General features: G+C 37.6%; 2 protein-coding genes across 2 annotated transcripts; one reads left to right on the top strand and one right to left on the bottom strand.

Annotated features, from left to right (window-relative positions):
• Positions 1-364: 364 nt before the first annotated feature.
• Positions 365-2,793, top strand: LOC121266565. Its single transcript, XM_041170433.1, has 4 exons — positions 365-626; positions 722-833; positions 2,003-2,074; positions 2,474-2,793. The coding sequence occupies exons 1-4, from the start codon at positions 484-486 to the stop codon at positions 2,561-2,563; spliced, it is 417 nt and encodes a 138-aa protein (XP_041026367.1). The 5' UTR covers positions 365-483; the 3' UTR covers positions 2,564-2,793.
• A 4,359-nt stretch (positions 2,794-7,152) lies between these two features.
• Positions 7,153-15,531, bottom strand: LOC121266472 (CASP-like protein 5A1). The gene is made up of 3 exons (XM_041170306.1): positions 15,028-15,531; positions 7,997-8,129; positions 7,153-7,543 (listed from the first exon to the last, which is right to left on the bottom strand). Exons 1-3 carry the CDS (start codon positions 15,231-15,233, stop codon positions 7,352-7,354), a joined length of 531 nt encoding a protein of 176 aa, XP_041026240.1. The 5' UTR covers positions 15,234-15,531; the 3' UTR covers positions 7,153-7,351.
• Positions 15,532-15,915: the final 384 nt, after the last annotated feature.

The following is a 15,915-nucleotide window of genomic DNA, read 5'->3' as shown; positions in this document are numbered from 1 at the left end:
GGCCTAGCCGGATTGAGATACTCGAAGCCCTTAAACTTGAGAAAAATAAATCATTTAAAAGAATACTAAAAAAACTTTAAAAGAGTATTGTTATAGATTTACGTCCTATCTCATTTGTATAGTGAGATAAGATGAGATTAATTAAGATGATTTATAAATAATATAAAATTATTAATTAAAATCAGATAAAATGAAATGATTTTACCTATCTCAACATCCAAATAAGCTCGTAGTTCCGACCATTTGGACCAAGAAGTGAAAATTCGTTTACTTATCGAGACGACAAATATCTACCGACGCGAATTTGGGCTAAAATAAATTATACATTTTTAATTTATTTTTAATTCTTTTTGTGAGCGAACGATTTTGTAAGTACCGCCTCAAGTAACTGCATGATCCAAACCCGAAGCAAGATGCGGTTGGCGCCTGTCCGATGCATCGAGCCCAACTAATTTAAGGCAGAGCCTTGAGAGAGAGCGAGAGATGAGAGAGAGAGGTATGGGGGGAGAAGGGAGGATGAGAGCATTGGTGGGTTTGGCTGTGGCAATGTTTTTGGGAATAGCGGTCTACTTGAGGATTTGGACCATCGATTATTCCATTTCCTCTGATGATACTGACCTATTGAGGTTTGCTTCCTTTCTCTCTGTCGCTCTCTCTCTAGAAATCTTTCAACATTTTTAGGTCTTTCGAAGTTTCTGTCTGTATTGCTCAAATCTTGTAGGAGACAGTTCGATCTTGCTAACAGGGAAGCGATGGATGAATCTGCTGAGTGGAGGCTTAAATATGATGAACAAGTAGAGAAGGTTACCGAGTGTGTCAATGAACTTCAAGAGGTACACATCAGCTTCTTTTTCAAGTAATCCCTGCTCTTGTGGGTTTCTTTTCTTTTCTTTTCGTTCTTCTGTTTTTCTAATTCCGTTGGCATTTTCCATTAGTATTGTGCTTTGAACCTTTTGACTTGTTGGGATGTATTGGCGGTCGATATTGTATTTACTTCTATGGAAATTAACTCAGTTAAAGGGATTTGGGGAAGAAAATGTAGATATGATGATGGTGCTGCTATCATTTACTTGTATAATCTCCTTCAAAACCTTTCCATCACTGCTGACATTGAATGTCTTAATTCCTTTTATGTCATGTGAATTGTTGTATTAACTACTACGTTCTGCCTTGAGTTTTTTTTAGTATTTTTGGGTGAGAACCATTTCTATTCCGAACATGTTAGCCTTGTAACGTTCATATACTAAAGGTTCCTAAAGCAAGTATGGAAAAGCTGTACTGTTGGGCTGATATTTTTGCTCTTGCAAGTCTAAGTTAATATGAACTTTAACCGTGACACGGTGGCCTTGCTTGATCAAGAGTTCTGCAAATGCCTGAGCAAATATGGAGTATGAAATCGAGCTTCAATCTTGCTTTGAACAAAACATTTTGGGAAACAGAAAGTTTCTTTTGTCAACGCCATAAAAAACGGATAAGAAATGATATTTTCACTTCTATTTTGGCCTCGTGGTTGTGCCAAATTTTGGAAGGGCATCAACTAGAGACCTGTAGGCAATGAATTTGTACCCGATGATCTGTTTAAGTATATCGTTTACTCTTTCTGGTGAATTCTGTTGGTTGTGTACTACCTCAAAGTTGGGCTATGGGCTCATTGTGTGGATTTCATCTCAACATGGTATCTCAGAAAATGGCCCGTTAAGAAGTAAGGCATTGCTATATAAATAATGCAAATAGATGTTGTAGACTGGATACTTATTAACTATTATTTATATGTATCCATGTACAGCAACTGGAATAATTGACATCAGTTTAGCAATCTAATTGGAAGTTGCTGGTTTAAGTGCCATATACATGTTTAGATATATGAAACTTCTTCCTTTACCTATTTGATTCCTGTCCTTCAAGTCTGTCAGAGGTTTAATTTGAGCACTCTACCTTTGGATTGAACAAGTATGTATCTCATTGACAGTTTTTTTTTTTGATCGGTATATCTCATTGACAGTTAAAGGAGTCTTTTGAGAATAAGGCTGGAGATGCTGTTAGCATTAGCCAGAAAGTGGCAATGCTACAAAAGGTGACTCTTTGCTTCATATATGGCCATGATTTTTCATAGAATCCTTTCTTCCTTTCTCTCATTGTCTTACTTGAAATTTTTGAGGCATTCCCTTCTTGCATTACAGGAACACAGTTCAGTAATAAAATATGCTGAGAATTGCTTATACTGTTGGACATTTATATCAAATACAGTGCTGTAGCTAAATTGAACTTTTATTATTTACCCGTCAACTGTGTCATAAGTAGACTTTGAAAAGGACAGTAGGAAACGTGTACATCAAATCTTCTTTTTAATATGTTTTTTTTGTCATTAATCACGGAAGACCAGAGTCCATGTAGTAGGATAAATTAAAAGTTCAATTCTGCTTTAGCTTTTTTTTTTTTTTTTTTTTTTACTTACAAGTTTCGTACTTAACAGGAAAATATGGCATTGCTTGAAAGAGTGGAAGCCTTGAAACATGAGCTTGAGGATGCAACTTTGAAGTGCAACTTACATAAGATTCATTGATCACCATAAATTTCATGTTAGGTTGAAGAGATCTCTTCATACCGAGTTTTACCTTTATGGTTCATTAGCACGTATGTGAGGGAAGAAGTACTTCATCAGGAAAATTTTCAGAGTGAGAGTTTTCAGCTTCTTGTTAGTTATTCAGCCATGAGAAATATGTTTTTTTCGATGAGATTCATGGTTTCTTCTGAGCTATCATATAGAATGCTTAGTAATACCTGTTTTTCCAACCAATATATGTTCATAGAATGGCGACTCTGCTCATAGTTTTTCCTTCCTTACTGCTGGAGGAAGATTGGATTGGTCTAAAACTTTCTCTATTCTCACCAATGTACATTGCTTTTCATTTCTTTTACGAGGAAATCTCTTGTTTGACAGATCTTCTTTAAGTTTGGGCCAGGATTTCTTAGGTAGCAAAAGATTGAATTTGTACATCTCACGTGGCTTATGAATGCATTATTGCTTTAATCCATGCTATGGTCGCCTGGTAAATTGGCAGCTCTCTTCCATAGAGGAGTGCTAATGATCACCTCCAAAAGATCCTGCTATCTCTTCTAGGCTACTGGATATGGTAAAAAGAAATATTTCCTGTCTTTAAGGTATTGTGATAGACAATCTTAAGAGTAGAAAATAGAGTAGCATGTGCATCTATATCTAGCAGCTGAATAACCATCCTCAAGTAAGCATTAGTAAACATTGTGATGGACCTAGCCATAAAGTTTGTGTTTGGTCTGAAAAACATGGTGAGGAAAGGCCCGTTTTAAGGATATATATGCATCAGAATACCATTGGGGTCACTTAGAAAAATAGGTGACCATTTTCAAAGTTATGCACTTTCAGAATACAACTATTATGTAAGTCCTGGGGGCATTAGTCTTTCTCTCACATAATTATAATTATTACTTGAAAAACAGTTCTCCTAGCTTGTATAATAGCTTTTAGTCCTTGAGAGCTCTCAATCTCAGGTACTTGTTGAGCATTCGGGATCGGTAGTTTTTAGTTCATGAAGAAATTTTGTTATTGTCTGCACAAAAACCTCGTTTTCTTCAGGTTGGCTTGCTGCAACAGTAGAACTGTTCCCTCTTGAACCCTACAAAAACAAAATAGCAAATTCTTGCTGATATGACAAACGATGAAAGGATGAAATATCAGGTATTAGTATGCACTACATCTTGTTGGGGGCATGAACATTATACTTTCTCATCTACCATGTTTAGATGTTACCATAGTAAATTAGAATTCACAACTTGTCCTTGGTACAATTTGAAGTACTTTTTCTTTCATTTCTTTCACGCACAAATATTATGTGTGTACTTTTCTCTGAATGATGGTATTCTTACAATTACATTGTAACCCATTTTAAAACTAATTAATGTGAGAGTTTCATACTGCATTTTTTTAAAAAGATTGCATGTGATATAGATATTGGGTGGTTAAGAGATCCTTGGAGTATACCCTTTGTTGCTTCGGCTGGTGGTTCCTAGTATTCATTATCTCGACGAGCTCGTCGAACTGAAAAACAAAAAACAGACAAACCTTAACCAACTTACAATTATAATCTGCAAGAAAGAAAAAGCCTTTTTGCCTTGTGTAGTTCTGGTTGCATGTAATTTCTAATGTAGTACCTGTTTCACAATCTTTTCATACTTCTTTGCACACTGATAGAGCCTTGTCTCATCTTCAACTTGGTTGGACATTGTCAAAACGACACACACAGCACTCTCTGACCTCCCTGTTCTATATTTTGGACAGATTGTTGACGATTTAAGTGAAGCTGGACATGTTTATATAGGTTGTCAATGTCCGAAAGGGCATGTCAATGGCATGAGAAGAGAGATGGTTTGCTTTAAAGAAATCGGATATGACCGTTACTTTAGACTTTTACCAACTGCCCTCTGCAAAGGCCACCGAAAGAAGATAAAAAGACCGTTATCTTGGCCGCCATATCTTCTCCATGACGGGTTTAAACTTTTAAACATTATCCTCGTGACGAGGAACTCCCGTCAAAGCGTTCCGGGAAAGAGGATACTTTTTAACAGCCCAAAAACTGAGTATGAGAGCCAATAAGAAGAGAGTAAAAGGAAAAATCTAGTTGTAAGCGATTTTACGCACTAATACGTGCACTCATTCAATATGATTGATTATAAAGTAGATTTTATTGAAAACAGTGTTAATTTAAATTTAGAATATGAAGACAACAATATTAATACGCAGATTGGTATGCAAACTTACTTGTACGTAGCAAAACTCGAGTAAAACTGTTGCCAAATATAAGGAAAAATATCCAAAACTCAGTCAGTTGTTGCTTCTTACGAAAATTTCCATCGATTTTTTAATTTTACCGTTTCAATCATGTAGGAGAATAACATGGTAGATTAGAATACTGGAGGTCTAGAATAAGGGTGACAATATGTGACATGAACGGTGGACTCAACACGACATGAAATTAACGAGTTTGGATTTGATGTTAATAGGTTTGGGTCAAAACGTTAAGACACGATTTATAAATAGGTCAATAACAAGTCAACCCGTTTAGTCTGAAATTAAACCACTTTAACCCGTTTAGATTTTATTTCAAAATTACAATTTTATTATTGTTAAGTTGTAATATTGGTATTTCTTAGTATACTTATGTTTCAATTATTGAGATTGAAATTATAGACTTATGCTCATATTTGTTATTGTATGATTTGTAATATTGATTTTATTATATGTTAAAATTTAAAAATATTGATATTTTTTGTTAGTAGGTTGTCTTATATTTTTTAAGATATTATGGCTATTAATAAATATATATTTTAACTTTTATGTGAAATTATGTTAATCAAGTCGAATAAATTGTATCGTGTTAACATATTTATAATTAATTGTTAACTAGTCAAAATAGATAACATGATACAACCAATTATTTAAATGAGTCGAGTTAGGATTTAAAAATTTAACATGTTTAATTTAATAGGTCGTATTTAAGTTGACTTATAAGTCGAATATTCATAACTTCGTACAACACCAATATGACTCCAAGACACAAATTGCCACCCGTAGTGTACGTTACTAATCTTTCCATCGATTGTCAGCATCCTTTCGTCCATATTCTATACTTTTTAGCTTAGATCTCAGGAACCTATCTGAAGAGAAAAGAAAGGAAATCCACGAGGCACTTTTTTTTTTTTTTAATTCTTATTCTCCTTTGATATAAAGGTGAAGGTTAGAGCCTCAACTTCGGTTTGAGGGTGAGTGCCTACAAAGGGTACCATATTCATCAACGAAACCAAATCTTGAGACCAAGGGCATATTTTATTTCACAACTTTGGGAAAATTTTGATGATGTTTGAGAACTTTTTTAGATGTGTTTTTTATGAGATTTGTGAAAGGGGAGAGAAAATCTTAAATAATATTTCGTTTTTAAATATGTTTTGTATTAAGATTTTTAAAAATGAATGATTGGGTTGAAAGTGGTTTGAATATAATAATCCAGTAGAAATGATAAAGAAACAACTCATTAACAACTCTTATACAACCTTATGATTAAGCAATAATATTTTTAAAATCATTTTGGACTTTTGCTTTAATTTGATGTGTTTAAATCTAAAAAATATTTGAAAATTTCTATTTATAAGGTGGTGTGATAACACACTTAATAAAATACTTACATGACATAATTTAATTTGGTAGGAAAATATTAAATTTGAATCTCACAAAACAAATTTTACTATGTAAATAATGTTCATAGTTTATTATATATACTAACTTGAAAATAGAATAACTCAAAATATTTTATTATAAAGTTACAAATTGGTTATAAATGTATTGTGGTTGTGTCAGCTCTCTTTTTTAAGAGTAGTTTTTTTTTTTAATTTTATAAAAATTATTTTCAGTTTTAAATTTGAATAATGATTGGATGAATGGTTGTCATAATATATGATTTTTCGACATTACAAGATATTGGGATTGATTTTGAATTAAAAAAAAAAAAGGGAAACCAAACATGCCCTTAGCTTTGACTGGCTCCATTTAGATATATCTTATATGATCTGTGAATAGTAGTGTAAACAGTAATAAATAATTTGTGAATAATAATGATCCTTGGTCTCTTCTTGTGTTTGTCATGGACATCTATGTTATTTGTTTTTATTTTTGATGGGTTGATTCTATTTTTCCGATTATTTTTGTTGGGTGAAACGCTTACTTCAACCGTCTCAAAGGGTTAAAGAGAAGACTGAAAAACATGTGATTCCTGAACACATGATTAGACATCATATGAAGCAAAAGTGAATGGTTGGATGTTGCTGATTTGTCTTCTTTTACAGGTTTTGCATAAAATCCTAACTATTTCCCAACGGTTGTTTTAAAAAACTATATTTAACTGATCAAATGATTGGCATTCTCAACCTTTATATAAAAGGTTATCTTAAAAGGGCCATTCAAATGACAGCACAAACTCCTAATGCTACTTTGGAATGGCTCATGCAAACTGCGGTTGGGTTGATGATGCTCGTTGGTTTTCACTTTCAGTGAAATTTAAATATGCATAGTTCAATTAAAAATTATTTTTATAAAAAAGAACACTGGTGGTGTGAACACAAATGTAGCTTGCAAAGAGGTAAATGCAATGTATATATGAAATGCTTACAAAAATGCATAGCAAAACTAGCCTATATACAAAGTAGGAGAAATCAGATCTCCATATTTGGTATATATGGTGTGTTACAGGTTCAAAAAACAACTAAAAACATAGCAATGAAGGCAGAGACAAGTTTCCTGATTATGGATTTTTCCATTAAAATCTTACCGGGAAGCCAATGACCAAAAGTTCAAGAGAAAAGAGGGTGACACTGAAAACCAGCTGATAAAAGCCATGGCCGTAGCAGTCTCAAATCTTGTGCAGTGGTTCAAGCTACATTTATTAAGATCATTGCCAATTAGGACTGTTATGCCAGCAGATGCACATGCAGCAGCAAATGTTAGAGTAGATGTGATCTGCACCATATAAAAAAACCATTTCGTAAACTGGAGATGGACTCGACTAGTAATGAGACAAATGAATCTATTTTTAGTTTCCAAACCATGGATATTATGGCAATCACACATCATTATAATAAACAACCTGACCATCATTACTAGAAATGAAGTAAAACTTCAGTATCCATTGATTACAACAACAATTGGCTGTCAAAAAAAAAAAAAAAAAACACACAATAAATCAATTTATGAAAGCAACCTCCACAAGAAGTACAGTTGTACGGCACTGTATCAACTTCCGGCTATAAGAAACACTTATTTAGGCTCAAAGGTCAGTACAAATTCATTATCAGTTCATTGAAAGGTTAATGACAAGGAACAAACTCTTAGCCAGCCACTTTCCTAGAGTTTAAGCAGCAATATATTCCAAAACACGCCTCAGCAAGGCTCGAACATAAAGAGTTTTCTTACCCCATCCCCAATGGTGAAGCAAATAATAATTCTACAGTTCCGCAAACTTCGTCTCACCAGAATGGCATATATATCAACAATTGCTAGTGACAAGCTCCACAAACTTTGCAAGCTAACAGCAACAACAAGGTAGCTGATGCAGATAACAAATTAAAAACTCATGTTATTCTAACTTATCTACTCTTCAAAGAGAGTTAAAAGAATGAATTATTTGTTCAAGGTATAAACTACAATGAATAACCAAACAGTAGCAAATTCATCTTGATTGCTTCATAATCTTGAGGAAAAGCCTTAAACTTGGAATACAAGTCTGCATTAGGCATCATCATGGACTCGGAAGTAAATTTCAGCAGAGGTTTGTCTTAGTATTTTGCTATAATAGCAAATTCAAAGGAACACGTTAAGGTAATCTGTGTCCGTGTGCCTGAGGTGGTTTTTAGGAAAGGAAAAGTTGCTATCTTGCCTTTTTTTTCTTTATTGACTTAGGGTTTGAAAAGCCTGAACTTTGGTGGTTGAAACATTCTGGTTGCTGGATTTTAAGTTACATCAGAGGGAATAATTAGAAAAATATGCAGCCTTTTACTGTTTTGACAAGAGAAAGAGTTTGATTTGGATTTGCACATGAAGAATGTGGAAAAAAGAATTTTGCAACGTTCAAGACATTGAGGCCAACCTACCTCAATAAACAAAGCACTCAATATTCCATTTTTCAAAGTCTCTGAATGCTTTAATCATATTGAACAAAAATGTATAAGGTAATTTCTGGTACTAAAAGCATTAAGAAAAATCCAAAACATTAAGAACCTCCTAGCAGTTTTTATACTCGACTCAATTCCCGAAACATCATCCACCACATATGAAAATGTAAAAATATCTTTTTTTTTTTTTTTTTTTTTTATAGGTAATCAAAGATATTGTATTTATAGAAATAGGCAAAGCCCAGGTACACAGGAAGTATACATGAAAAAAGCCTAACTAGAGGTTACAATAGAAAGAAGAAGACAATGGACAGTAAGTCCATTACAAACTATAGCCCCCGCCCATGGAACCAAGACTTAAAAAAAAAAAAAAAAACTTTAAGCTCATCCATTGTTCTCTCTTGATCATCAAAACATCTAGCATTTCTCTCCCTCCAAATACACCAACACATGCATATTGGTACCAATTTCCACATTGTTGCTACCTGAGAATCTCCGTGTGGTCCTCTCCAGCTTGCAAGGAAATCCAACAATCTACGAGGCATAACTCAAGACAATCCGACTCTTGAGAAAAAATCATCCCATAGCACCTTGGCTACCTCACAGTGTAAAAGCAGATGATCAACTGACTCCCCATGCATACAACACCAATCTAGGACAATAACCTGTCGTTTCCTCAAATTATCTGTGGTGAGAATCTTGTTCAAAGATGTTGTCCAGACAAAGAAAGCTGTTTTTGAAGGGGCTTTTGTCTTCCATATGCCCTTCCACGGGAACATAAACATTCCGGAGTTCGTGAGCTTTTGGTAAAAAGAACTAACTGAGAAAATACCTTTCTTAGAATGATTCCAAAGCATCTTGTCTCCGGAGCCCCCTGGAACACTTGCAGAATATAGTGCCGCAAAGAACTCCATAATAGACTCCAACTCCCAATCATGGGCTGCCCTAATGAAGTCAATATTCCATTGAGGGGTGCCATTTGAAAAGGTCAGAAGATCGACAGCCGTTGCCTCCTTTACTCTGGCAAGCGCAAAAATGGCAGAGAAGGTATCTTGTAGACAATGGTTACCACACCATATATCAAACCAAAAAGGGACACGCGAACCATCGCCTACAACAAAATGTTCATGTCCTCGAAAGGTCCCCAAAGGCTCCTTATGTTTTTCCACAAACCCACTCCATAAGTGCCACGTACCTTATTCGAGCACCATCCTCCCCAAGCTTCCCCAAACTAAGAGTCTATAACAAACTTCCATAGTGCCTCCCTTTCATTTTGATACCTCCACAACCACTTACCCAAAAGAGCTTGATTGAATTTCATCAAGTGGCGAATCCCCAACCCTCCCTAGAAATTGGGGTACAAACAGTTGACCAATTAACCAGGTGGAATTTGAAACCTTCTCTCAATCCGCTCCATAAAAAATCCCTTTGTAGGCTCTCGATGCAGTTAGCCACTTTTGTGGGAAGTGGAAACAAAGACAAAAATAGGTGGGTAAGTTAGAAAGAGTGCTTTTAATCAAAGTCAACCTACCACCTTTCGACAAGTATTGCCTCTTCCAAGTAGCCAATTTGCGCTCCACCCTTTCAACTACATCATTCCAAATCCTTTCAGATTTAAACGAGGCACCCAATGGTAAGCCAAGATACTTTATAGGAAGCGAAGATATCTTGCATCCTAAGGTAGTAGCTAACATATCCACACCGGGGGTAGCCCCACTGGCACTAATTCCGACTTTGCGAGGTTAATGCTCAAACCTGACACAACAGCAAAACAGAGGAGTAGCGCCCTCAAGTCTTGGACTTGACCAAGGTGAGCACAATAAAAAATAAGCGTGTCATCAGCAAATAACAAGTGGGAAATGTTGAGATCGCCATTCCCAACCGAAAAACCATGGAGTAACCCACCATCCATCAGGCCCTTAATCATCTTGCTGAGAGCTTCCATGAAAAATAAGAAAAGTAGAGGAGAAAGCAGATCTCCCTGTCTCAGGCCACGAGAGGAGTTGAAAAAACCCACCGGTGAACCATTTACCAAGATAGAGAACCAAGCTGAAGAGATACAAAATTCCATCCATTTTTGTCATTTTCCCCCAAAACCACATCTTCGAAGTAAGTAAAGAAGGAACTTCCAATTAACATGATCATATGTTTTTTTCATGTCTAACTTACAAAGTAGCCCAGGTTCTCTAGACTTCAATTGACTATTCAAGACTTCATTTGCGATAAGTACGGAGTCTAGAATTTGTCTACCTTTGATGAACGCATTTTGCAGCTTCGAGATTAGTTTTTCCACCACTGAGCTTAGTCTATTTACTAAAACTTTGGATAGAATCTTGTACATCCCATTCACAAGACTAATGGGACGATAGTCTCTCACATCCCTAGACCCCACCTTTTTAGGAATGAGGGCTAAAAATGTGACATTGAGACTCTTTTCAAAACTAGCATTAGAATGAAATTCATGAAAGACTTGCATAATATCTTCCTTGACCACCGCCCAACAAGTTTGAAAGAAACCCAAAGTAAACCCATCCGGACCCGGAGCCTTATCACTTGCCATACCTTTGATAACATTGTCCACTTCCTCTTCTGTAAATGGCCTTTCTAACCACCCTGCACTCTGCTGGTCTAATGTGGAGAAAGACAAACCATCCATTCTCGGTCTCCAATTATGCTCTTCAGATAAGAGTTGTTGATAGTATTGTTCAATGTGGTTTCTGATAACCATCTGATCCGAAGAAGCTGCCCCATCTACCATCAATGTATCAATAGCATTGTTCCTCCTGTGAGAGTTAGCTATCCTATGGAAGAATTTTGTGCATTTGTCCCCCTCCTTAAGCCAGAGTACCATAGATTTCTGTCTCCATAAAATCTCCTCCATGAAAGTAACCCTTTCAAGATTAGCAACTACCTAGCTCTTACGAATTTTATCAAGTTCATAAAGGGTTCTGACCTCCTCCTCACCTTCCAGACCCTGAAGTTCCTCCATAAGAGAATGCTTCCGCTGAAACACATTGCCAAAAACTTGTTCATTCCACTGCCTCAAGTCCTGTTTCAGCGCTTTCAACTTTTTTGCCAAAATGAAGCTTGGAGAGCCGTGAAAAGTTTAGGAAATCCACCATTGTCTGACCCTGTCTACAAAACCGTCAGTTTTAAGCCACATATGCTCAAATTTAAAATACTTTCTACCCCCTTGGATGCCTCCACAATCTAAAATGATGGGGAAGTAATCAGAGCATAAGCGGAGTAACCTTCTTTGAGCTACATTTGGGAAGTGAGACTCCCAATTAGGGGTTAGCAAAAATCTATCGATCCTCGACCAGGATGGACAATCTCGGTTGTTGGACCAGGTAAACGTGCCTCCTAATAGAGAAATGTCCATGAGCTCCTGTTCTGAAACAAAATTAGAAAAATCTCTCATAGCTGGAGTGATGTGAAGAGCTCCCGACCTTTCACTTGGAAAGCGAGAAGTATTAAAATCCCCCCCCCCCAATGCAACTTGGTAGCTCCCACCAACTAATGACTCCTGTCAGTTCTTCCCATAAAAATCTTCTCTTTGAATCAATATTTGGGTCGTACACACCAGCAAAAGCCCATTTGAAGTCGTCTTCTAGATTAACAAAAGAGCATGCAACCGAGAAATCACCCACACACTCCTCCACCCTTTCCACCCCTCTTGTGTCAAACATAATTAGGACTCCCCCGGAAGCTCCTTTTGATGGTAGGTAAGACCACCCAATATGTTGACCTCTCCATAAGTTGTGAACTACTTGTCTTGTAATAACTTCCAACTTAGTCTCTTGTAAGCATATGATGTCCCCTTTCCATTGGTGAAGTAAATTTCTAACTTGGAGTCGCTTATTAGGATCATGCAGCCCCCTCACATTCCATGATATTATTTTTGGCTTCATGGGACAACCATTTTGCCCCTCCCCTTACTACGCTCCCAAGTAGAGCTCTTCTCACCTTCATCCTCTTTCAATGCCCAAACTAGCTTTTTGAGTTCTCTTTCCCTTTTTTTGGCCGAAGCCAAGGATTGATCGGACTTGGATTGGGTATTCACAGCCTCTACAGCTGTAAGTAGGGCCATAAATTCAGCTTCGAAATCCCCGTAAGAAATTCCTACCATATTCTTAATGTCCATTCTTCTCTGGACAACCCAATCTGACACAGTGGGATGAAAGGAGTAAAGTGGATTTGGTTCATCCTCCCCACCCCTATTAGCAGTGAACAGAACCAACACGCCAGCATTTTCGAAGACATGGGGCTCTTCTACCATCTCAACACCCGAAGAAATAACCTGATCCGACACCTGCTCTTCTACCATCTCCAACAAAACACTCTATGATAACTCAGGGGCTACAAAAGAGTTTTGGCCAACGAGGGCTTCAACCACCAGATTCAAGGAATCTCCCTCCCGAGCGGAGAAAAGGTTACGGCTGCAACCCAAGGGTGCGACAGGGCAAATCGGCCCTCTCTGAGACGATGTTAAGCCTTCGATGTCCTGAGAACAGACGGCGGCGTCATTTAGACCCAGCCCTGTGGATGCCATCGACGACATACCCTTAAGTCGCACACTGTCAGTGCAAGTAGGGTCAACGGTGTTAGTGCCGGTAGGGTCAACGAGGTCCGGCGACATTTTTTGTGGTACCAGCAAGGTCGCCGGCGAGGGTGCCGACGGGCTTAGGCTACACGAGCCTGAGGTGGAGTCTCAAGCCTGAGTGGAGGACTTCAGCCCCCAGACAGAGTTGATGGGCCTCGTGGGCTTCCCATTTACGGGCCCAACCCAGTGAGGAAGGCCAGCAGCCTCTTTGTGCTTCCCAGTCCCTTTCCAAGCCCCAACTCCCTGGCCCATTACCACACTTAAGCCCCAATCGACTTTCCTCATAAGAGGAGAAATTTCTTCTGAAAGACCTGACAGATGGCCTTTGACCTCCCACAACACTCCTTCTACGTCGCCCAACATAGGACCTGCAACAGAGGCTCCCATATCACCCTTGTCAGCTCTGCTAAAAAGATTTCCTACGCTACCTAGCCTTTCACCCACTGTACAGAATCACTCCTTGCCGGCAAACACAATGTTGCTACATATGATGCACAGTTAGAGGGTGGAAGACTCTCTTCCTCTAGGTCCCTAGCTGTCTCCCTTCTCGAATGGTGGCCAGCAAGTTTGCCCAAATGGTAAGCAAAATCCTCCCAACCACTGCCCTTCAAGCCTTCAGGGACCATCACCGATCCCCTTTTCTTCTCAAACCCAAGTTCTGCCAAGTGCAAGAAGCACCCCCTAGCATTTACGTGCCTTTGAATGGCAAGGACTCCGTTTCCCATCCTCTTTTGCCTAAAGAAAGAATCCCGTCGACAAGAGGCTAAGCCTTCCTCCACCATCTGGACCACCCATGTAGCCAAAGCCCTGCTTACTACAATAGACGTGACCAATCTTCTGCTACGTTCAATGATACCCCCCTCCCACGAGAAAACAAAGATTTTGCTTCCACCTTGAAGTGCCTAACAAACTCCATATACCAATACTCTAACACACTAATCACCAAACTGGATTACACTCCAAACTGGACTACACATGTAAAAATATCTATGTCCGATGTAAATATGGATTATAAAAATACCTGAAGACTAAAGGAAAATTTTAATTTCTCAAATAGAAAGTCAGTATCTTGATTGGGTCAATCTCGATCAAGAAACAAAGTATATGCTCTGTTCCTGCAAAAATATTGGGGCCCAAACATTTTCCCAAGTGTAAGCTTGGAAACTTGTAATGAGGAGGGGTCTTAAGCATCCCTCCAGGCATCAATCCACCTTCCCATCAATCCAATATGAGCCCTATTTCGGTTATTAATAAAAAATTAAAAAAAAAAAAAAAAAAAAAACATGCTGATCATAAAGCCCATGTTTCTTGTTCTTCTAAAATATAATCTTATGTGGTAACTGATGTTTAGTCAGAACAATTTCAGGTCTCATGTGCATTTATTACATCAAGGGATGAACAGTATACTTATTCATCAGAAGGCACAAGCCAAGTAGTGGATCGCACCTCTAGTATCAGTATTCACCATATGTGTTCGTATCAAGAGGTATGATCTGCATTTTCTACCAGTCCCATTTTAAAACTTAGTGAAACTCTTTGCACTTAACAGTGTAATCATATTATGGAATTTACACAAACAATATGATTCCATCCAGCGATCTCAGAAAGTAAAATATTCGCAATAAACCAAACGAATACACAGTAGTGTTTCGTTTCAAAAAAAGGCCATGCGCAAAGAAAAAACAGAGCATAGAATTGCAAAACAAGGAATAAGAACCAGCATGGCATACCAAAACGCGGTGGCCGAGGAGAAATCAGAGGTGGTGGTTATGACGGAGAGAGAGACAAGAGCAAAAACGAACTGACAGAGACGTAAAGCAAGACCGCCAGGGGTTCCAGGCATACCTTGAATGTCCTTCATCCTCCCCCTCGGCGCATTATGAGCGGTCAGGGGTGGAGCCTCCACAGGATGAACCGATGGCCGGCTCATGTTCATTACAATCGTTTACAAAGAGATCCTTCACCGCACATATGTCAAAATGAAAAATTCTTCGAAACCCTAAAAGGATAATGTGCGATTGAGCTTTCCGAAGGAAAATTTATGGAAAGAGAGTAGAGGGAGTGAGGATCGAATCGTGGAGAGTGGAAAGGGAGGGATTGAAATGGAAAGTCGTTAATCATGGGTCCAGGTCTTAATCAGTAGAATAGCGTGCCGCGTCATTCAGTGTCCAGCATACAAATGCAGTGTCAAAATTGAGGTGTCTGTTCTGTTGTGGAATAAGCTGCACTTTCACAACTGCCTCTGCCAGGGAATAAAACAAAAAGACAAACATGCAACGACCGACAAAACATGTCCACCCAAAGCCATACACTGTTACTGAAAACAGGGGGAGTCCCCTTACAAAGGATTTTACTTATTATTGTTTTATATATTTAATAAAAGAGTAATAAAGTTATAAATATATAAATTTTGTGCAAATATTTTTTAAAAAAAAAGTGAATCCCATCATAAAAAAAAATATAAAAATATTTTTTTAACTAAATCTTATTTTTTTTATAAAAGACTTGCGCGAGATTTAGACACTTAAGATATGTGCCTAACATTACTTTTAATAAAAAGTGCTAATTGGAAAAGTATATTATGTGTGAGAGGATAAAATATACCAAGTCCAAAATAG

Source organism: Juglans microcarpa x Juglans regia, chromosome 5D (genome assembly GCF_004785595.1).
Source record: "Juglans microcarpa x Juglans regia isolate MS1-56 chromosome 5D, Jm3101_v1.0, whole genome shotgun sequence".
NCBI lineage: Eukaryota > Viridiplantae > Streptophyta > Magnoliopsida > Fagales > Juglandaceae > Juglans > Juglans microcarpa x Juglans regia.
The sequence above is the reverse complement of the archived record's forward strand: the minus strand, read 5'-3'. Positions and strand labels throughout refer to the sequence as shown.